Source organism: Pogonomyrmex barbatus, unplaced genomic scaffold, assembly GCF_055798465.1.
Source record: "Pogonomyrmex barbatus isolate J1 unplaced genomic scaffold, ASM5579846v1 scaffold3, whole genome shotgun sequence".
Taxonomy (NCBI): domain Eukaryota; kingdom Metazoa; phylum Arthropoda; class Insecta; order Hymenoptera; family Formicidae; genus Pogonomyrmex; species Pogonomyrmex barbatus.
The window spans coordinates 3,852,481-3,877,269 of NW_028297127.1; the positions used below are offsets into that span (position 1 = coordinate 3,852,481).

At 32.2% G+C, this 24,789-nt stretch overlaps 1 protein-coding gene across 1 annotated transcript; it reads right to left on the reverse strand.

The window, feature by feature from the left end:
* Nucleotides 1-846: 846 nt before the first annotated feature.
* On the reverse strand, nucleotides 847-13,147 carry LOC105430681 (uncharacterized). Its single transcript, XM_089079288.1, has 10 exons — nucleotides 13,022-13,147; nucleotides 12,331-12,650; nucleotides 11,937-12,104; nucleotides 11,010-11,207; nucleotides 6,674-6,917; nucleotides 6,032-6,212; nucleotides 5,589-5,847; nucleotides 4,919-5,171; nucleotides 3,188-3,394; nucleotides 847-1,471 (listed from the first exon to the last, which is right to left on the reverse strand). The coding sequence occupies exons 1-10, from the start codon at nucleotides 13,083-13,085 to the stop codon at nucleotides 1,296-1,298; spliced, it is 2,070 nt and encodes a 689-aa protein (XP_088935414.1). The 5' UTR covers nucleotides 13,086-13,147; the 3' UTR covers nucleotides 847-1,295.
* Nucleotides 13,148-24,789: the final 11,642 nt, after the last annotated feature.

Here is a 24,789-nt window from a genome sequence, read left to right on the forward strand (position 1 = left end):
TTCCGCCTTCCGCGCGCGCCATCATAAATTGTGTTTCTACGACAATTCAGTCGTGAATCTTCCAGTCGAACGAGCCGCTGCCGTTTCCAATTACAGGACGGACTTTGATTCGTTGAGGCTGTCAGATATAAGCGGGGAATCGGGATCAATATTGAGATTCTTTTGAGTCTCGCGGATGCTCCGGCTTGAGGACGAACGGAAGAAACTTTGATGGTACCGGATGAATCTTCTGGTAGCAAACCGATGAATCTTGAAAAGGGATCGCGTCCAGCGACTAATGACTCCAGGAAAGTAGCGTGTGTGGACATAAAAGCCTGTCTCGCGAGTCGTCCAGCGGTGTGCTGCACGAGCTCGCCGAGATGGACGTTTGAAAAGCCAGCCTAATGTGCCTAATTTGCCAAAACGAGCGTTCCGAACAGTTCCAGATCGAAATCGATTTCGAGAATTAAAGTCCAGAAATGAGTTTACAGTTACATGTCCGCACAACGGTGAACTTTCACGAAGTTTTCGCGAATTGATTCCAAACTAAGTAGAAACTGAATCAGAATTTTTGTATCTAATTTAAATCTAGTAAGGACGCATTTAATATATAAAAAATCCTTGAAAAGATATTGTTTATACGATTGCGTCTTACGGAGACGTTTAATTATTAATTTTACTTTGCAATATAATTCTAACGAGATTTGAAAGAAATTTTGTCTTGAAATGTATCTAATTAACAATTAAAAAAAATATATCTTGATTTATCAAAATAATATATTATTTCACGTCCTTTATTATACGTAGAAAAATTATTTAAACAAGTATAAATTATTTTTCTGAAATTAATTAAACGTTGCAATCAAATTTCTAAATGACAGATTTAATATAGCTAGCTAAAATATAAAGCAATAATTTTGTTCAACGTAATACATATATAAAAAAAAAACATAAAAAACAGTTTCACATGCATATATTTGTTTTATCAATCAATCAACACAACTTAAAAATTAATTTAATCGACTCTTTAGTCTAATCTAACCATTAATTATTCTAATTATTAACTCTTCTTTATAAATTAAGCATTATTTCTTATCTTTAACTTTTGAAGCAGCATAAACAACGCTATAGTTATATTGTTTTTTATTACTACTAACACTTATCTTTCCTATTATTGATATTCCCAATATTAATATTCCTTGAGCTTTCGAAGCGATTTCGGAGGATAATATGCATGTTATAAGCTGGTGACTTTTTCGGCAAAGATCGACGGACTTTGTATCGTCTCAAAGCATAGCCAATGACGACAAGAATTATCAGTGTGACGCTAATAACTCTGACGTATTTAATGATGAGGATATCTCTGACGTATTTAATGATGAGGATATCTCATATACGTTGATATGGTCCCAGGCTTCCTGCACTTGATCGTTCTTACCCATAAGTCCGGCCACACACGTCCAGTTACCGTTGTCTTCCTCGGGACGGTACTCTGGAATGAATATAAAGCGACAGTGGCCTGTGAGAAGAGAGAAACTCCTGCGAGACTTACAGGAACGGGTCGGACAAGCGAGAATCGGTTGTGTCGCGAGAATTCGCCGGTGTTCTCGAGCGGAGTCCGCGAGAGAAAACAGAGGAGGAGAACAGCGAAAAAGGGGAGCTCGCGTATTTTCTCGTATTTTATGGATGTTTCATCCCGGTCGAATCGATTTCATTCGGTGCGGCGAGCGTGCATGAGTACATCGGGTAGTTGGTATTCCGGCATAAAGACGAGAAACTTTTCGGAATTTCGCAGTTCTTTATTTCTCCGCCGACGACGAAGTTTCACTCGTCGTCGAGTGTTTACGGAGGACTCGCGCTGAATTTCCGCCCCCGATCCGACAGATCGTGATTTCTCTACGACTGACCGGGGAAGGGGGAGGGGGAAGGTGAGCTGTAATCTTTTTGTGCATCTTCGCCAGAACGGATTCAGCCCAGAATTCGATCAAGTTGCCGTCGGCATATCGCGAGCATAACTTCCGCGCGACATTACGCGCGTTCATACCTCGAAACATGATTGAACGAATGTACACCGAGTTATCCGATTAGAATATCGAAATGATCGCAAAATGATATGGAAATACGGAAGCCGCGCATATATATATATATATATATATATATATATATATATATATATATATATATCGCGTAATCGACTGCATCGCGGCGCGTCGTTAATCATTATTAATGTAACGGGTTCATAGTAAGCGGATTTGTCCTGAGTTATTCAGTCGAAATATTGAAATAATCATGACAATATTGAAATTGAATGAGGGATAGGTATATTGCGCGAATTGCAATCGTGACGTGACGTTAATTAATGCTGATGTAATAATAATCTATTTCTGCGAAGCTTATTTCGCACAATGTAACTAGAATGCACTATTATTTAAGTAAGCGTGTTTAGATGTTGTCCATTGCTAAGTGAAATTAATTGATCTATTTAGTAAACATTACCACTATGTGCAATTTATAGTTATTATAAATATGTAATCTACTTTTAATAATATAGTGATTTTCATTACTGGCACGCTTTCAAATTTTTATGTCATACTGTATTAAATATGCATTTATACTATGTATGTTTTATATTTCTTCTAAAATATTGTATTCCTGCGAATAAACATTTATTTCTCTATGTAAAAAAATATCTTGTGTTAAATATGTACTACTCTAAGATACTCTCATGTAAGAGAATTATGCATCAATTTTAAATAAAATTGTTAAGAATAAATTAAACATATTTGTATACATTACAATCATTCTTAATATTAATAAAATATTTTAATATTTAAATAATCTTCCGTTTCGCTATTTAATATATATATTAAATACTTTAGATCTTTCTGGAGTACTCGTAAGCGGCTAAAGATATAAGACTAGGGATATAAAACATATCGTTTCTATTCTAATTAAACTCCGTATTATCTAATCTTATTTAATCAAAATATCATGACAGTCATAATACGGTTGAAACTGAAAATGACAACGCGCAGTTTCTAGCGAAACTGCAATCGCGGCGCGTCGTTAATTAATATTAATGTAATAGTGATTTACGTGCGGTTCGTTTGGCGACATACGCGGTGTACATACACACACGGCATGGCAATTAGGATGACTTTGTTACATTACGACGCACGTAGCGCGGCTCCGTGCCCGTGGTACTTACCCAGGATGACTAATCTGCACTGGGAGTAGCTGCTGTTGGTCGTATATCGATGGCTTATGTCATTGTAAATTCCATATCCGTCGGGGCGGATCCACCGGCAGTAATGAACTGTTCTGTCCAGCGTGCGCGGAAGGATGTGGCAAGACAGAACTGGATCGTTTCGAGGGCTGACGGCTATTTCCGTCTGCTCGGCCACTAGGTAGGTTTCTGAAAAGCCGTTTATACCGTATTTCATTGAGAGGAAATGTCTAATAACGCGTCGTCGATACGTGTAATTTCGCTTCTCTCTTGATAGCACAAAGTTGATAAAGAAAGAAAATATAATCGCTCCTTTATCAGTTGTTTTCTCTCATATTATTAATCACATTTATGTAAGACGAATAATATGGAAATAACTTTTTAGTTTAAAAGAGCTATCACATAGACATATCGAAATATAAATACTAAAATTTTTAATATTTCTATTATTATTTAAAATATTAAGATTTTAATTATCTCATGTAAGAAAAAATATATTCACTATGTAAATGTGATTTTTTTCACTTACTTATTTTTTTCTCTTGTTACTTAGAAAATAAACGACATTTTTAAATGATAAATTACATATAATTTACGCTATTTATATAAAAAAAAAAACAAAATATTAATTTGCAAGATCATATTTTCATTGATAAAATATCTAATAAATAAAAAGTGCAACAATATGTTGTCGTAAAAATTAAATATTTTAATTAATAATTACATTAATTTTAACCTTATTTTGTTATAAAATTATTTTATAAAATAAAAATAGTAAGTAAAATAGTAAAGCTTTTCATGATTGTAAGCATAAAAGACTCGAAAATAATACGTGAGATTCATAATGCATAAAGGATGTTCACGGGTCGTAAAATGGGCGACAAATATATATATATATATATATTATTATACAAAACTTCGTTAATTGTTCTTGCTACGTTAACTATACCTAAATATATACATGTATATAAATTCTGCATATATATATATATATAAAAGCAGACATTAGCACTTTTTAAGCAACCATTGCATTAGGTAAAGCCTGTCAAGCGTTGCGCGTTTGCAGAGCATCCCAGCAAATAACTTAGTTATCTCTTCATCTTGAGATTACTTAGTTAATTAGTTTCGCGATTATACGTTGGCTCGTGAAAGAAGCGCTATTAAGTTCACTGCTGGTAACGACGTCGACGATATATTCTAGAATTCTATGTCCTTTTTTTAGCCCGAGGGAATTAATTCTCTAGATGTATAAACAATTCTATGCTGCAAATGTTATGGTTGAGTTTAAAAAATATATGATATTCGCGTAGTTTTGTTTCTGTAAATTTTGAAATTTAAAACACAAAGTTGGATTAGAAAAGAATCTAAGATAGTTAAAAGACAAAGGAACAAATACAGTGATAAATAAATAATAAACTCAATCAGTCGCGCCATTTCACATTGGCAATGAAGACTATTATGCATAAAATTATTTAATTAGGAAAGCTTAATATAAATAATTCGGCTGAAAATATTTAATGTTATCACATTTTTAGAGGAATGTATATTGAATATTTTATCAATTAATATGCTTGTATACTATGCTTTTGTGTATTGTTTAGATCTTTTCATGTGTAATATTTTTTATAGAGTAGAAACAGAGTACATGTCTATTGCATTTGATAAAAGATTTCATCAAATAATAATAAATTTAATAATAATAAATTTTCTAACCTGTTACTATGACTAATACTGTCATGGATATCTCGTTTCCGTCAGCTACTCCCATAAAACAAGTCCATTGTCCATAATCAGAATCCATGGCTGCTGAAATTTCTGCTTTACATTCACCGTATGTGAATCCATTACTTTGATAGTGTAAGACAGATGATGACACAGCTTCGTTATTTCGTGCGACGAGATAAGAAGTTCCATTCGGACTTCGCAGCCAGCAATACTTCAGTACAGAATCGGCAACGCACTTTATCTAATAAATGACAATTATGTTTCCAAGGTTGCTTGTGAAATAGTCAGATTCAGGATTTTGATAATACATTATTTTACTAAACAGGTAGTATTATAATACGTAAAATAGTATATTAATTGTTAATATACATTTAAATTACCCGAACATTAACATATTAACATAAAAAAATAAGATTAAACATTTATTATCTAATAAATATATACGAAATATATAAGTAATCTGATCAATTATCTTATCAAATTTACATTAAAAATCTAAATTAAGATAGCTGATATGTTAATAAATAAATCCTATATAAAGCAAAATCTCTTTTTTGATCTTTAATATTTGCCAAAATAATTTTCTATGTCGCTTGCATTATGAGATTCGTTTTAAATTTATGCTTTATGTTTATGCTCTACGTTTAAGTAAATTTACCGTAAACGGATCGTCACGCTTTACATGCACAATGTCCGTTTTGTTTTTAGGATCAATATTTCCGCGAGAATCGGGATAGTCAACGTAAAGCATGGATCCATACAGATTGTCGGAAAAGTGTGTTTCAAGATAACATCGCCATGCACCGTAATCGACATCTTCGAGCTTTCGTATTGTTATTGCACATTCCATAGTCTTATTCCATAATTTCCTTCCATATTTGGGTTGTTCGACAGTAGAATTTATGTAGGCGATGTATCTATATATTATGTAACAATAATTCATATTTTACTAAAATATTGAAGAATTTGTTAATCCTTTGCCTATATTTTCATTTTTTAAATAAATGTTGGAAGTATGTGTAATTTTAAGCTGCTATAAGCTATATATGAGCACTATTATGTTATTAACATTAACATCATGGATTTTTAATCGTATTTTACCTTTCAGTACCTATTCCAGGCCCTTTCAGATAAAAAGTCATGCCATCAGGTCTAACAAAATTGCATGACTTCTGTCTGTTCGAATATTGTGCATCCGAATATTGTTTCATCTCTAGTCGACAGACTAATGTGGCGCTATCGTTCTTGGTGTGAGTGACATTGGCATTGAAGATAAATGGTTCTGAAAATATTTTATTGATATAATCTTATTGTTTCTTTTAATCTTTTTCTTTATTTGCATTTAGAAGTTTAATAAAATATATAAGCAATTTAATAAAATTTATTACTTTAAACACACACACTCGCGTCGAGAAAGAAAGAGAAAGAGAAAGAGTGTATATATATGTATTCAGATTGTATATTCCAATTAATATAATAGCATATCATTATTGATTAAATTTCCGACTACTCTAAATTAAATTACAATTCTGTTACATAATGCCACTCTTTATAATTAATAATTTAATAAATTATATTTACAAACTACAATACAACTGTAAAACTGCGAAATTATAAATCATATTCAAAATATTTAGCTTAAAATTTAAGAAAATTTATTTCAGATTTATAAGATCAAATATATCTTGAGTTGAAATAAGTTTTCATCAGAAAAAAAATTTTTTTTGTTTATAAAAGTCTTACCAGGACTGACTTCAATTCTGAATTCCTCTTCAATAGGTTCCAACATCCCGTCTACATTGTAACGAGCAAGCCATATACCTTTGTGTGCAATTGTAGCAACTTCTACTCGATAATAGCATTTTCCAAATAAGACTATTACAATTATGCCATTGGGATTCACTATTTGACAAATTTTTGATTGGTCTGATACTCGATTTGGTAATTCAATTATGCCTGGGGATCCGCGAGTCCATTGTATAACTAACTATTACAGAAATAATTTATTTTTCTTAAATTTTATATGAAAGATTGAAAAAGGCATCTGTATACAAAGTAACAATATCATTAATTAATATTTTTAGAAATACATATTTCATCATATAAAATTATATTTTAGAAATAACAAATTAATAAGTAATGTATTTTAGAAATAATAAGTTTTTATTAACTTAAAAGTCGCGAATAATTTTCTAAATCTAAGTAAAAACTGTCTAACTAAAAACTAAAAAACTAAAACTAAAAACTAATTATCTAAATCTAAATTGTTTAAATCGACTAGAAATTTTTAGTCGAAAGTATATTGTATAAATTTTCAAGTACATGTTAAATAATTTTAGCAAAATCAATAAGTTTTAAACATCTATAATTCCCGGTAGTGCATTATAATATTTATCAAAGCAAATAGACGACGCAATAGTTTGAAACCTAATTACTGTTGAAGATATATTTGTCGATAATTTTGTGCCAGCTATAATTCGTAATGAGATTAATTAATGCGTTTATGTGAGATGCTGATCATGCTAGTACATGATTATTTTACAATCTAATATATAGTTTCACATTTAATAAGAATATTTCTCTCGATGAGACCACTTTTTCATTATTTTGTTTAATACAAATAATACAAATCTTGTTATTAACGAGTATGTTCCTTTGTCTTATAAAATAAAAGTCAAACAACATAAAGTATATTATTAACATATACATATGTATACATCTATATATGATTGCTAGGAAGAAATGTATTAATTTTTAAATTTGTAGATTATTATAATCATAGGTATAATATTAGAGTAGACATGTGAAACTTATATTATTATTTAAATATTTTATATACTTTATATACAATAGATTGTTAAATATCCATTTTAGTTAATTTTAATATTTAGATAATATCAATAATTAGATGTGGGAGCTTTTAACTTAATTCAAAATCGTACAAATATAAATTTAATATATATATATATGTATATATATATATATATTAATATATATACAATATATTAGTATATATTAGTATATATACAATAATAAAATTTTAATTTATTTTCTGTTCTTCTAATTAAGATACAAATTACTTTGTATTTGCATAATACAAAGATTCGAAGTAGAAAAAGTTAAATAATAAAGTGTTAACAAATGCAATTCCACGAGTAAATTTAATATAATTTCATTTAGTTTAGTTTATTTTAATTTACTTTATTTAATTTTTATTAATTAATTATACTTTTTTACGATAATGATATTTTATATAAGAATAATAAAGGAAGAGGAATAAAATTAATTAATTTTGTATAAAGTAATATATTAATAAAAATATCAAACCATATGTAAATATGTATGTAATAAAATATATCTTGTTAAATAACTATTATATATGTATAATTTAAATTAAGGTTTATTATTGATCAGGTATTTTGACTAAGAAACAGTGCTAACAGTGTATTGTATTACATGTTCCAATAATTTGATCAGATTTTGCGTAGCGATAGCAATGGTCAAGTTCCTAATGCATGTTAATTACACCTGCATCATGGGAATTCAGTTATCACGATCATAATCATATCGCACGGATTACTGCAGTTTCCACAATTTGCTACAAATGAAATCATGAATAAACAATATTAAAAATATTACAAAAAGAAGAAAAAAGCAGAGAGAGAGAGAGAGAGAGAGAGAGAGAGAGAGAGAGAGAGAGAGAGATCAGTTAAAAAAATCTTCTTCTGATATTTAAATTAAATTAAATTTTAATCTATATTAATTTTTACAATTCTTTCTGAAAATTAAACTTACGTATAGCACATTTAGCACACAATATTATAAATTGTTATTACAATTATATGAAACCTGTTTTTCTTATATCTGAGTCATAAAATGATCTACTTTTTCTTTCTTTCATCTGCTGATTTAGTCTTTTATTTGCGACATTTCCCTCTTGAACTAACGAGGAAGTAGCGTGAGACCTAACATTACAAGTATCCTTCCTTCCTCTTTTTTTTTTTTTAACATTTGTTACAACGTATTTAACGATAGCTACGTGTTTCTCGAAACAGCGATAGCTCGCGTTCAGCTTCGGCTATCTTGTTAGGCGTCTATTATAGGAAGTTGGCGTGAGTTGATACAACTTCGGCCCGGTACTCCCCTGTAAACCCCTGGCGTTGGGTGTAAACCCCTCTCGTTAGCGACATCGAAGATTATTCGACGCATTCAAGGCCCGGCGAGCTCCGCACGTTTCACGCGAACCAAGCTTTCAGTTAAAAGCTTGGCGCTCTTTTTGAGAGCAAGCTTCGGCGTTTCGGTGGAAAACGTCTGAACGCCAATTGCAATGTTGCCCGAAGCTTGATCGTTACTTTTATTTTTACGCCGCTATTTTGCGACAGTTTATTGCTACGAGCCTTTGCCCCGTCCGCGCAATCGCCGACGCACCAAATTTGGAAAAATTTAGGGAAAAAGCGAACGATCGTGAAAATAATCGCCCCTCAATCTCCGGCCGTTTTTCTCCACAGATTACAATCTTTTTAACGGAACACGTACGAGAAAAAACAGTTTAAAACTGTCAACGATAAAATTATTAATTATTAATTACACGTATCCACCGTATTTCAAACATCACAAATTCTTTTTCGTTTTTTTTCTAAATTCAATTATTTTTTTTCCCCTAAAATTTCGATTGTCCGAAAAAACAAATGGATAATCAATAATTGCCGATTCTAAATACAATAAATAAACAAATAAATTATTTGATAGTATTTGCCGCACCAAATTCCCAAATTTATTGTCCAGTTACATGTTGTAGCTATTTTCCGTTCCATTGTTTATATCTCCCTAGAACCATTGATCCAATATAATATATAAATATAAATAAGTTGTCATGTTATTGCAGTACACGCAATTTTAGTTTCTCCGTTAAACTCGTCACGTCAATCCTTTTAGCAGATTTTAAACCATTACTCGTCACATCGCGGAGGGCAATTGTTCGTGCTTCGATAGCGATTTTCAACGTGCTATTTCGAAACGCGTCCATTTCGACGGAAAACGTTTGCCATTAGCACTCTCATAGCGGTCGCATTTTGATCGTTATTTTGTTTTCCGAAAATGTGTGCGTAAATGTCTGCATGTATATACATACGTGTGTGTGTGTGTACGAGTATATGTGGACACACTATGGCGATACCGACCGATTTTATCAAACCGTCGCGATAAAAGCGAATCGACATACATGGAGAGTCGCGCCGTAATCGCAGACGATGATCGAATCTGCTAACCATAATGTACGCTTCCGATTTTGATCTTGCCCTTTAAGCCGCTGGCCGCAGCTTAACTCGCAAGCGATAAGACATAAGGCGATATACTTAGGTACAATGTTCGCTACCTGAGTCGCAGACAAACGGCATAGTTAGACAATCACTACTACAGAGCGAATTTATCGTGTAAATCATGAAATTTTGTAAAGTTAGAAAATGTCCTCTTTCGATTTCAAATCAAGCATAATAATATGTTTTACTTCTTTACGTTTAGCTTCTTAGTTATTTTAATTATATTTAAGCTAAATTAGTTAAATTTGTCAGTTAATTTAAATTGCTTTAATTTTTATTTATCTTAGTTTTTAAAATAAATAGTATTCATTTAAATAAATGTAAAAATGTAAAATTTCCTTTAAATTAATTTGAAGATGCTTTTAATTTTAATAAAGAAAAAAAATCTAATTAAATACTGTATAATGTGATGATGTGATGCGGATTAATATATGTATATATGTATATATATATGTAATATAAAAAGATTAATTTATCAAATAATTCATAATAAATCATCGGTAAAAATGTAAGTATATATATTTTTATAAAATATATCAAATATTTCTTACGTTGAATGATGATAAATGCATTTATTTATTTTATAAATGCATTTTTGTATGATTTCGCATGGTTTGAGTATAGAAAATAATTTATATATGCACCTTATAGAATTTTTTGTGCATTGAAAGATGTGTGAAGAATTTGAACGATTGTAAAGAATTTGTGAGCATCAGAGTTGGATAATACAATTAAAGCGTATGTGAAAATCGTGAACTTACCATGTTCTTAAGATTTGCTTTTTCTTTCTTCTGATGGACATGGACATAGAAGGATATGTAATATGATACATAATCATTAATAATTGCATCAAGTCTCCAAGATCCTTTGAAAGTGTCATTCACTTTCATACGGACACCACATTGACCGAAAAGTTGAAAATCGTCTCGTTTCTCTGTTAGTAAATTTGTGGAATTTATCTATAAATTGAACATATTATCCGTAAAAGTGAACTCAATTATAAAATATAACTCAAATATAATTTGTTAAATTGTTGTTAAATATAATATAAATGTAGTATTAAGTGTAGTTGTTAAGAATAATTATTATAAATTACTTCACACGGCAAATATCTATGAAATATATTATATTCATATATTGTATTTGAAAAATTTATTTTACGATACAATATGCAATAATAAAAATAAAATATTAAAATACTTTAAATTTAAAAATTTAAGTAAAAAATTTACAAATTTTATATCAATAAACTATTGATAATACCTAAATACCGAAATTTCAAGTTTTTGAATAACATCAAAATATTTTTGTAATATCATAATTAAAAAGTTCATCTAACTTAATCATTAAATCAAATTTCAGATATAAATATTGTTAAAATAAATAAACAGATTGGATGCTAATTTAAACTTTGGCAAAATTAAAACGCAACGATAAACATAATAATAATATTAATAATAAAAGAAGTCAATAGCTAACTTGAGCTGTCTTTAATAAAATATTCTTGTCTTTAATAAAATATTTTGCAGTCTTTATAAATTTTTTGTAATAGCATTTTCAGATTTCATAAGTATCAGATCAGAACAGACTTCAACTTTTGGTAAGTGTGAGAATATTAAATAGAAATCACAAACATTTATCTTAATTATTAATTCGCGTCTTCTTTATTTATACTTTTATTAACATACCACAGGTCCTGTTAGATTGCATGCCTTAAGATTTTTATAATTTTCGTTGTATTTTATATATACGTAACGTCCATCGTACACATTGATGTATTGCATTTCCCTTCTCTCGTATGTTCTGTATGGTCTATTGTACAAATCAACATATTGTGAAGGTAAAACCTGCTTCTCCTGAAACACATATAGATCATGTATCTACGATACATGCAGATCTTTCTATCAGCGGTCAATTTTCTTTCTTTTTGATATAACAAGTGGATAATAGACGGCGAATCGATAAAAGCGATCGTATGGTGTAACTTGCGGCGATCAATTCCATGAAACTTTCTCGCATTTGTCACATCCAAGCGAAAACAAAATCAGATCAAACTGGACGATAGTGTGGTGCAAGTTTTACCTCGTGAATGTACAGTTTGAACAAGAATACTTCCGGAATAATGTCATATAAAGTAACATTCTCTTTAATTTCTTCTCTCTTGGTATACGCTGTCACTTTCCATACACCCGCGTGACTTTCGTTAAGTCCGGAAATGCGAATTGAGCACACATTATCTATCATTGAGATGTCTTCTCTGATACTCTTTCCGTGATACTCTCTTAAGGGTACGTATTCAAATTTTTTGTCCTGATTAGTTTCGAGGGCGCATCTTACTACATTCCTGATTGGTTCAACTTTCAGCTCCTTGTCCAAGCCCGAAGAAAAGTTCACGATATTCTCTGCAAGTATATCATTTCGATGTATTCCGATTAGCATGTCACCCGTAGCGGTGTGCGACGAGAGATTCACTCGAGCATTCCTCTCGTCGATCACCGCGGTTGAAAACCGGGAACGGTTTCGGCGGAAACGGATCCGATCTCGTTTTTTTTGCTCGTCGAGGAAAAACGCGACGCTCGATAAATTCCGAAACAAACGAAAGGTGGGATGCAGGCTTTTGCACGGAGAGAACCGCCGCGCGCGGGGATGGGGAAGCCGCACGAGCGAGAAGGGAGGTGAGAGAGACAGGAGAGAGGACGGGGTCGCTGAGGGTGGCCGCGGCCCTACAGGGAAAGGGTGGAACCGCGGAAGAACTATAAATCTAACGATTTACCCGTTACGCCGAGGACGTGGCGCCCGATCAGAAGAAGAAGCACGAAAACGATGAAGCGCGTCATGCTATCCGAATAAGCGACGATGACTTTGACTGGCCGAGCGACGGAATGATTTCTTTTATATAACGATAGTCAAACGCGTGATTTAACGCGTCAGCGATTAAACTCGTATAAATAACTGACTATAAATAGCTGACGTTTAAATAATCGCGCAAATATACCTTTACTACAAAATGCTTATGTAGATCTAGTATTAAGATTGTATGAAATTAAAAAACATGATGTTTGATATAATTTATGCTAGTCTTTAAATTTATTAAAAATATTACTTTCTAGAGAAGTAAAGAAATACAAGGAAACCCAAGAAAGTGTCCCCTCCGATTCTGATGATCTTTTGATATGTTGTATTCTGTGTGGGCCAAAATAAGGGACATATAGTTTTTTATACGTGCTCATACTTTTAGAGGGTAAAACATTCCTTTTGAAAAAAATCATAGTAATTTTTTTTTCGAAGGAAATATCTTCGAAACTAATAAGTAAGCGACAGAAAAAAAGTTTTGAATAAAAGTTGAATGATTGCAAGCGTACTTATAATAGTAATCATAAAAAATAAAAAAAAATTTTTTTAAATAAATCACTTCATATTTTTTGAAAATTTTACATTTTCTTAATTCAAAGTTATTTTAATACAAATTCAATCATATACGATAAAATTATTTTCTGACATATCATTTTTAAAAAATAATTATAAACGCTTATCCATATCAGTCTGATTTTTTATATGACACGCCTTATTCACTTTCTTAAAACAAACACATTTCTATTCTATACTATTCATCACGTACAACAAGAAAAATACTTGAATATTTGAATAAGGTCAATTTGATAAGGTCATAATGTCGCAACTTTGATACGCAACTTTGAAAAATAGCAGAAAAATAAGATATGAATGATCCAAAGTGCACGCGCGAAATGATAAATATAAAATATTGTAAATATTAAACATTTTACATCGTAAAAAGTGACATGAAGAAAACATCTAAATTTAAAACGTTTTATTCAATACAAACGTTTAATAATAATAAATGTTTTAAAATTAAATGTTAAAATTAAATTTAAACATCATGGCACATCCGTTTAAGATGTCTTTAAATGTTTCAGAAATGGAGAAATAAAACACTTTAATGTTTTAAAATTAAACACCTCTTTTATCAGTGTACTCTTCATATTTTAATATTATTACTTTACTGCATTGATATCTATGCAATATATATTAGCAGTAACACTATATGCATTGATTAATAGAAATTTAATATTATTTAAATTATTTGTAACATATTTATTTGTAACTATTATTATAAACTCTTGCAATTATTCAACTTTTTTCAAAACATTTTTTTTATCTTTTATCGATTTTTTGTTCAAAAAGATGTTTTGACCCTCTAAAAATTCACATGAGTATAAAAAAATATGTGTCCCATATTTTGATCTAGAATATAACACATTAAAGATTCATTAATATCGAAAGAGAACACTTCCTTGGGTTTCTTTGTTAAATATATTTTTAGAAACATATCTTTATATAATATTAAAATTATATAATCTAATAATTATATAATTCAATTCTAATATTAAACAAAGTAATGATTTAAATCTATTTCAATATTTAAAATCTATTTTAATATTTTTCTATTGTTTTTTTTTATTTTATTTTACTCTTATTATTTCTCCTTATTTGTATTTCATTTAAATCATAGTTTGTATTTTTTTAGTAAGTTCCAGACAATAAAATATTTTGTTATGTGTAAAATAAAAATATAAAAATCAAAATTATTTTAAATCTCTGTTCTGTTATTTGAAAATTATTTTAATCCAATGGAATTTATCACGCATGTTTTCATTTAAAAAATCATCATTTGGCAATCATTTAGTAAATAAACATTAAATAAGAGTGCAAGCATTCAATTTAGAGTTCCACGTATTATTACTATGTATGTTCCGTGAATTATTATTATATAGGTATCAAAACAAGGAATCAACATTTAACACGATTAGTAACTAAATTAATTAGTAACTAAATTATCTGCCACCTTCCATGTAATAAATTTTTGTGTTATCTCGTGATGTATTGATGCTGTTCAAAGTTGCGGAAAGAAATATCTCGGTTTAAATTTCCTAATCACGTCCGGAACGATACGAACCTCAATTTATCGTCGTGTCATCCTCATATTCTTATCATGTACGTGATATTAGCGAGCTTACTACCAATAAATCGTGATTTGTATTACGCAAATTATCACAGTGACACCAAACTATTATTTTAATTTTTGTAACTATTTTGTATAAATTTATATACATTTCTGCGAAAAATATTGCTTGAGCGTTTTCTTTCATAATATCATTAACTTTATGATTGCAACAATAATAATAATTATAAATGCATCATAATTGTGTAAAGATTATTTTAAAATAAATAAATTATTATATAACAGATATTTTTATACTTTTCTCTTTTAATGTAAATTGATTATAACAGAATTAAAACGTTTTATAATCAATTGTAAATTTTAAATATATTTTAAACATATATATCTTTTGCTTTTGATTTTATATATTATTGGATGTTTTTGTGGAGTTTAATGTAGGATAAAAAATAAAAAGAGGATTCCTGTTCGCATAAACACCACTTTAAATTCTAACGTTTCTACAATTTTTAAAAATGATGATTCACTTACAACAGATTACAATAGTTTATAGCAGCATCTGCTGGATTTGGCGTAACTAAAGACATACCAGTAAATTTCGGTAAGAGATAAAGAATCGTCCTTCTTGAATCTCTGAATTAAATGTACGGTAACAATAAATGTAATAAATACATGTGAAGTATCTCTACTTTTATATTTTTTTAAACCAATTACATATGTTACATATTTAAAATTACAATAAAGTAAATTGTAAAAAGAAATTATTCATTAGTATAACTTTATAAAATATTAAATTTTTTTATTTCTATATAAAAATGTGTGTGTGTGTGTGTGTGTGTGTGTGTGTGTGTGTGTGTGTGTGTGTGTGTGTGTGTGTGTGGTGTGTGTGTAAATAATTCTAAAAACAAAAACAAATTTTTAAAAATAATCTATAGATATAAGATTAATATTTGTAAATCTAAATAAAAAAATGTATGATAAAATTTAATTTACTTATTTATGTTATTTTCCATTATTTCCGCATTAAAATTAACGCACTAAATTCCTTGAATTTAAATTTTGATGAGATTGAGATTTTGTATACAGTAAACTATCGAAATCACGTAGATATTGATCACACAATGAGACTATGCATCTGCAACTATCGAGATTCCCAGATTCGCCTCTTGGAAACCTGTGCAAAGGAACGAGAACGATCGGATTACGTTTTGTTCACGAAGAAGGGGGGAGGCCTCGGTTCTTCGCGATGTACGACGGTTTCGAAAGGACTTCGCGGCCCCGCGAAGTCGGAAAAGCCCATTTCGATGGTCCCTTGTGCCATCAGGCAATCCCATTTGAGATTAGACGCAGGCGTGAATTGTGTTACTGCGGAGTTTGAGCGGATCAAAGGCAAATTCCCGGTTGGGATGCATACGTACGTAATTGATATGCCTGATGGGGGTTTCCAAGTCGGATAGTCAATTACCATAATCTCGTTGCAGAGTGAGAGCGAACAGTAGGGACCGAGTGCGAGAAAGTGAGAGAGGCAGAGAGATAAAGAGACAGATAGAAGAATGAAAGAGAGAGAGAGAGAGAAAGAGAGAACGAAGGATGGAGGGACCGTTATAGCGAGGCCGTGTCGATTCTATGTGCATCGCGATTGTATACACTGGGGATGACGGCAATTCGATTTCGCTCGAAACGAAAGAAGAATCCATATATGCTCTGGTCCCGGGCGCTTATTAGATTCCGCTGATAACATAGTGTATCCAGCATGTGGCATATCTCGCCTGCAACGCGTTTCTCTTTCAATTAGCCGCCAGGTACTCGCGGCGTTAATCTTGCTCGGTGATTGCGTGCCACGCAACCGGCATGGCTACTCGCCAAGTGAAGAGGCTTCATCACATCCGGTGGATTTTCCGTACCACGGCTGAAGAAATGTTTCACGGCCATGACGATCGTGAATGAAGCGATCCACGCGCTCGAGGGACGAAATTGCTCGGCCCTCGGCAAAGTGAATTATCGATTACTTGAACGGAACATGTGGACTCGTAAAAGTGATGCTGTGGTTGCAATGTATTCTGATATTATAACGGGGAATTCGTAAGCCGTATGACAAACGTATAGGTAGTATTCACTTTTTTAAAAAGTTATCTCTAGAATAATTTTCGTATTCTGGAATAACTTTCACGACACATTTTGATTAATGCTGTCGCGTTACATCAGTTACAAAATCGTGCTGGAGTATGTGATAATTCTGTTCGCCGATAAAACAAATCAGATTACTAACTTTGATTTCAACAAAAACGTTAGAAATAATGATTATATTTAACCGTAAAAAAAGGTAACGAGTGTCTGGTTATTTTATGATCGAGTGCACTATATTTATATAGCGTACTTCCTATACTATAACTCTCCAAACATGCGTTCGTTTCCGCCGTTCTATAAATAATCGTTGTCACCGATAGCCAACGTTGATTTACGACTAAATTGCCCAGTATTTTCTACGTGGCCATTCTTTATGATCGTAGGAAAAAAGACAGAAAATCACGAATCCCGCTGCGTTTCTATCGGGGGATCAAAAAATCATCTAAGCCTTTCAATAATAATAATAATATGTATATGTACAAATAATATTAATTAAAATAATTTGTAGCTATCTTATTTAACAAATTACAGATATTTGCAAATTATGTAACATTAATAAATAAAAATTTTTTAAGAACTTAATTTTAAGAATTAAACAAAACTAAAATAGAAAAGAATTAATTTTTTATTTATTCAACAGAATGTTGCTTTAAAAACTAATTAATTTTATTATCTTATCATATTTTTTTGCCAAATAATGGCTTAATTAATGTTTAAATGCGACTTCCTATATTTTATCGATCGTATAGGTTCCGTTATCGTTAATTTTCATTATTTTTTGTCATTCCTTAAACAGTGTCAAATCAATGTTAATTCAACATCCGTTAAAATCCGAAGAAAAGTCCAATAACCGGTTATTAATAGTTTAAAAATATGGATAGGGGGGGGGGGGTTCCATTCACTAATTTTTCAATCTAGTCTTCATATTACGCTAATTGACACACGTAATTCCGGCAAAAGTGGTTGGTTGATAGACGACACGTTTAAAAAAAGAAAAATGTGTTCCATTTCGCTGTGGCCCTACCGTCCATTTTCGCTCGCGCGATACTTTCTTCCATTGATGCATGCAGCTCGATTAGTCGCGTTAAATACGAGCGGCCATTTATCAAGTAGCAAAAAGGGGAAGAGATGCATAATAGAGACGTTACCTTCCGTGCCATATGCTGTCCGTGTACAATAAGCGCGCGCGCGCGAGCGCAGTTAAATGGTTACGGCGTGCAATATGCCGAGAAACGCGACGAATAGTCGGGAAAACGGCTCGCGCGATAGACGCAGTTTATATTTACAATGGTACAATGCGCTTCTGCGCCCACGAATACAGGGGTATGATCGCGCCGTTTGCGAATGTCCGGCAAAAACGAGCAGGTTTCGAAGGGTCGACGACTCGGCCGCTCAGAATCAGGATTTTACGAGGGATGGTAATCCAGCGAATCTCGATTCAAACTAATCTCTTTCCCTTTCTCTCTCTCTCTCTCTCTCTCTCTCTTCTTTCAGATTTATAATAAACATTCAAATTTTTTATTTAACTGTGTGAATATTAATTTGTTGTTTGCGTTTATGTAGAATACAAATAATTTTAAAATGGATTCATAAATTATATAAACATTCATATAAACATTCTTGAAATAAATATATTTCTGCAGGTTCTTAATGTTACGACGTTAAAGAAGTATATTAATGAGTTTGTTTTGAAAATATAATTATTTCGAAGTGCATTACGATATTAACGGTATTAATTCTCTGCAAGTATAATTTTCTGAAAATCAATTTAGCCAGGAAATATTTCTACATTTATTTTTAAATATCATATCACAAGCGCCGGAATATATTTTTATTCGAGCGATATTATGTATGAAAACTGCAGCAACCGGTAAATTTCCAACCCGGTGATATTTTTAAAATAAAACGAGCAATAAATTTGCGAACCTGCCGTTCGCAGTGTATTTGTATAATGCATACACACAATATATAACGGACGCGGCTTGTAGATTCATAAATGTCAAGTGACATTTCAGATAGTAATCAGCGAGCATCACTATTGTGATTGGATGATATTATGCAATGCCACGTGAAATCCAATTCGGCGTTGTCCCGCGTCAAATGAGTTACATACACAGTTTTATCGTAATTCCTGGTAAAACGGCGCGCTCACGGATTTTTCAATATGCAAATGCGCGAGAACGCGGTTCGACCAAGCAGAAATGCATTCCCTGAAAATGGAAAGTGCGCGAGATATTACATAGCACGAGATAAAAATAATGTCAACGCATCACGTAATTGTTACGCATAACAAAAAAAGTCTATATTGGTCTCAATCGTAATTACAATGCGGCAGTTGCACGGTACAGAACAAATTTGCGGTTGTAGTAAGATGAAAATGTTTATAATTGGAAAATATATCGAGTTTTAAATTGGGAAAATAAAAGTTAACAATCTTTCCGCGCGCAACAGGATACTTTCATACATTTTTTATTAACTTGATATCAGAATCGTTTTACTCTTGCATAGCACACATTAAACAATTAAATGATGTAATTCATATAAATCTTATATTTTCACTTATTCAAAAATTGCTTTATAACGCTTTAGGTGTAATTAAACAATTTCGAGATTCTACTTTATTTTATCGAGTACGACAAAAAAAGGTTGCCTCTGTATATGATTTATATTACAAACTGTTTTAGTAAAGAGTGAATGTAATAATTTGAGATAAATTTGATTAAATATCGTTTTAGTCTTCCAAAACCGCGTATTTTATGTATAACAAATTTCAAATCTATATTATACATATATGTATATTATTAATTATAAAAAAAATTATGTAATATAGAATTAAAATACTTCTGTTAATATAATTAATAATAAATATATAAAAATATGGACATTATAAAAAATAGATATTTTTAATGCAGATTTTTAGGCATTTGAGATATTCGAGAATCGAGTTCTATGCAGAGCATAATTTTAAGTCGTATTTACGTAGGGAACATTGATTACACTTTATGTTCATTGCTATAATTAACTAATAATGAATATAATATAATTCATTATGGGAACTTCTAATTTTCGTTATATGTTTTCGTGATTTTAACCATTATTTTTGCTCAATTCACCCATATTCGTTAGTAATGATTCACGTTACCAAGTCGTCTCGTATTAATTAAACGTGTTATCAAATTAACGCGACGTTAACGAATATGTGATGATTTAATTAAATCATTTATAATTAAATATATGAGATGTGATAATGAGACGAGTCACCGAATTAAATCGATGCTATTTGTAATTAAATGGCGTATGCGCCCATGTATCGGCATCGTCGTGAAAAATTACGTTGAATAATAACATATAGAAAATGTACAGAGTAAGAATAACATGTTCGTGTCAATATGTTTTGTTATCAGTTGAGATATTTATCATGTATGTTATTATCATTAAAAAACATGAAATAAGATATAAATTCAAAACTGAAATAAAATCGATTGCATAGAAACAAGCTATAATAAAACAAAATGAATAAAAAGACATATGTCGTAATAAAATAAAATTTTCATCATCAGATCAGACAAATTAATCATATTGTACACGATAATTGATCAATAATATTTACTATCTTGATATCATGATAAAATTTAAAAATCGTATCAGTTGATTGAATTCGGAATATTCTGATTTTTTTATTATTTTTCAAGAGTACATTAAATACTATAAATAAATAACGTTAAATATGAACTTGTGCAGTATCTGTGCGCGAATTGTTTACTAGACAGCTGTAGTCGAATATAAACGAAATGAGAATCGAATATCTTTTTATTCATCCCTATGCAATTCATGATGTATGTACAATCAAATGTATGGACTTCTAATCTCAGATTGCAATACCCTGCTGCGAAATAATCCTCAGCGATTTCGAATGCAAATACAAGGGAGAGATCGAGAAAGGAGGAAAAAAAAAACATTCGGGAGAGACACAGAGAGATTACTCGAGATTATGGCAACGACGAACTCGTGCGAGAATCCGGAGCGGGAGATGCAACGGGGAACGATGCGGATAGCCGAGCTCTCTCTTTCTCGTGAGTGCTTCAGATGCTACATAAATTAATTGTGCGGCCTCGCGGCCGCATGTTGCGATCTCAAGTGGGTTCGCAAGATTAGGCAACGGGGACAGGCAGGGAAGAGGGGCTTCGGTTTTTGTTGGATTTGCACAACAATGCCCCGGATCAGTGCGGCATGTGCGAGAACTTACCGCTCGGGTGAGAGAAAGAGAGACGGAGAGAGAGCGAGAGAAAGAAAGAAAGAAAAAGCCACGAGAGCTTCGAGGGATCCTTAATCCGTGGACCGCTCTCCAATTTGATACAATTTCCTGTCCTCTTTCTATCACGCCGATGGGGAACAGACGTCCGCGAACGCGCACTTTACTAACGGTTTGACCCCCCCGCTCGTCGACCCCTTTTTTTCCAGTCTTCCTCCACCTCGCGCCACAGCTCGTTACCACGACGGTATTTATTGATAATTTCCCGATGTGGAAAATCTGATCGAGATGTGTGGAAATGTAGGTGATCTAACAGACAGATTCTACGCCCGCGGAAGTGTAATTTCGCGAAAGCGAGAGAATATTTCATCGAGTTCCTAGTAAAGGACGTTTAATTATTTTTTGTGGTATGATTTAGCGATTGCTTCTTGAATAATGGAGAAATTCTTGTTATCAACAACAAGATTAAATATCTATAGGAGAAATCACTTTCGTGAGCTCATATGAGAGAATCATTAAGCAAGACTCCAAAAATGATAACAATGTGCATGATTGTTATTACAATTATGTATGATAATTAGTAATACGAGGGGATTAACGACCAAATTTGAGCGAATTAAGATAGAAACAATTAATAATGAAAAAAATTAATCACATGATATTTTAAGATGTCTACATAATTAATTTTTCATAGTTCATCATTTCTATCTTAATTTGCTCAAACTTGTCCGTTAATCCTCTTATTCCTATTCCTATTCCTTTGCAAGGAGCCTATATTATTTTTTTATATAATAATTAAAATAACAAAAATAATAATGGTCACCTAAATCACTAACTAACTTGTCCAAAAACGTCGATTTCCGTTTTCCGATATTTTCGAATGTTCTTTTCTCGATGTGCACAAGTTGAGCAGCGATACATTTTTAGGATGCTTTGAGGTACCCGTGAAAAGTCTGCGAGATTCCAAATAAAATACATGACTATGCCGGCATTTTTCCGACGCGCACATTTTTCTCACTGAAGAGAGAGGAGAAAGAGGAGAGAAGAAGAAGGAAAGAGAGTTGCGTTTGACTACCGCCTTTGAATCATCTCGCCGTCGTCGTGGGTACTTTGACTGAGAACGGAGCGAAGTACTTGGCCAAGTATCTACATGACAAGTACGTCTGCCCTGTAACGGAAATTCTGCTCTCGGAACTTATGGAAACGGTGGCGAAACGAAGCGTGCGCCCTCCGTTCCTCCTCAACCACCATCATCCCTCTCGCCATCCCCATTTTCCGCCCCCCCCCCTCCTTCCTCCCTCACCCCGCCCCTCGCCGTCGCGAATACCGCGTGTAAAGTTTTGAATGTGAATAAACTTTTATTTCTTGCCCGCGGGCGAACTTTGCCGAATCGTATATCTTTGCGAAGTGTCTACTAAATACGACATAGTTCGTCTCTTTTGTGCGGCAACGAGCTCCGTGTCGTAGGTCACGAATATAGACCATTTTAATTTGAAGCAAGTTATACTCGCCAAGTTCTATATATATATATATATATATATATATATACATATACGTATACATACGCATCTAGCCTGGAGAAAGAGCCTGATTGCTTCGAATCGCACGCTGAGCGTGACTCCGCGTAATTTTACCGTTGTTTCTTGCGACACAATTATGATATTTATTTAAAGAGGAATAAAATTGCATATTGCTAAGACCACAAAGCTCCTCTTTCTAAAAAGACGTGCGTGGCGAAACGATGAATATTCATTACGAAGAAGGAAAAATTGATTCATTAGAAACGAAGGTGTTACTTCTTTTGCGAATGGAAAGAGGCATACAATGTTTCATTACTTACACGCACATATATATCTTAATTTTGATAAACTACTATTTATTAGTCATACACAGTTAAGTAAGTGTTCTCGTTTTTAAATTAATATCTTTTTTAATGATGAAAATGAAATTAAAAATTTAAAAATTTTTTACTAGCGGTATAGAATTATGTCTTAATGAACGCGTTTCAAATATCAAATGCTATATTAAATGCAGATTTGTCAGATAAGATTATAAGTCGTCTTAGGTTCAGAACAAGATCAGAATGATGCCTCTTACTCGTAAAGGTCTCTAAAAGGAAATTTATCGTCTTTACGAGTTGCATCATAGAACTGCGAGTAGTTTTTAACTACTTTTCGCGACGGAGCAAATCAATATGGTTTAGATAAGAGCTCGCGGAGTCCTTGTTAGGATCATCCGGGTTAAACCTCTGATTTATCGACGAGAGCTACGCGCGAAAATCCCGAAGCTCTTGGAAATCTCTCAGGATACCTCTGTTGATTTCCATTTTTATTACACCATATCCGCGGCGCATCTACATCCCTCAAAGAATCGACGGCGCTAATTTGCAAGCAGATAACTCAGGGTTACGACCGTGAACTTACCAAGAAGGACAAAGAAGTTCGTTCTTGAATCTCCATGTAGCAGTACAATAAAGAAAATAGAATATATATTAGATTTATTTGTTATCTATTTATTATTAAAATCTTAACGTCTGAGATATTTAAAATTTGATATTCACACAATGTCAGAAAGGTAAAAAAATTTGATAAAATGAAAATAAATTTAATATTTGTTAAAAAAAAAATGGAGAACTAAAATATTTTCTAAATAAATAATTATTCAATTTTATTTTTTTACGCATTATTCTTTCTATTTATTCTATTTATTTCGATGTAAATCCTGAGAACCTATCTCTTGTATACTTAAGTATATATCATGATAATCGTGATAGCTAATATACAAGCGAATATCTAGTCAGCAATATTTTCAAGTCGATTTGCGAGTCGTTGAGAAAGAGACGAAGGTTTAACGGAAAGGAACCGAGAGAACCGAGAACCGAGAAAGAGAGAGAAGGAAGTACAAAGAGACAGAGAGAGAGAGAGAGAGAGAGAGAGAGAGAGAGAGAGAGAGAGAGAGAGAGAGAGATGCGTGATTGCGGTGCCGTTGTGCGGCCAAATCAAATTTAAAAGAATGACTCGTACACTTGTTTCACGGGCGGAACAATGGCCTTTTGAACACACTTCCCTCGAGGACCTTTCAAGGCGTTTGCTGACATTACGTTGCACTGTCGACGGCACAATGGAGAATTGTGCCGCCGCCACCGCGGCGGCCGCGAAGTAGCACGTTCTCCACGGTTCGGAAG

What these genes read in the sequence shown, in the direction of transcription:
- LOC105430681 (XM_089079288.1), bottom strand. Translation starts at nt 13,085, where the DNA reads ATGACGCGCTTCATCGTTTTCGTGCTTCTTCTTCTGATCGGGCGCCAC. An exon ending in CAGAATTGAAGTCAGTCCTG is followed by an intron (nt 6,213 to 6,673) that starts GTAAGACTTTTA and finishes AAATATTTTCAG; the next exon opens with AACCATTTATCTTCAATGCC. An exon ending in GTGCAGATTAGTCATCCTGG is followed by an intron (nt 1,472 to 3,187) that starts GTAAGTACCACG and finishes TATTCATTCCAG; the next exon opens with AGTACCGTCCCGAGGAAGAC.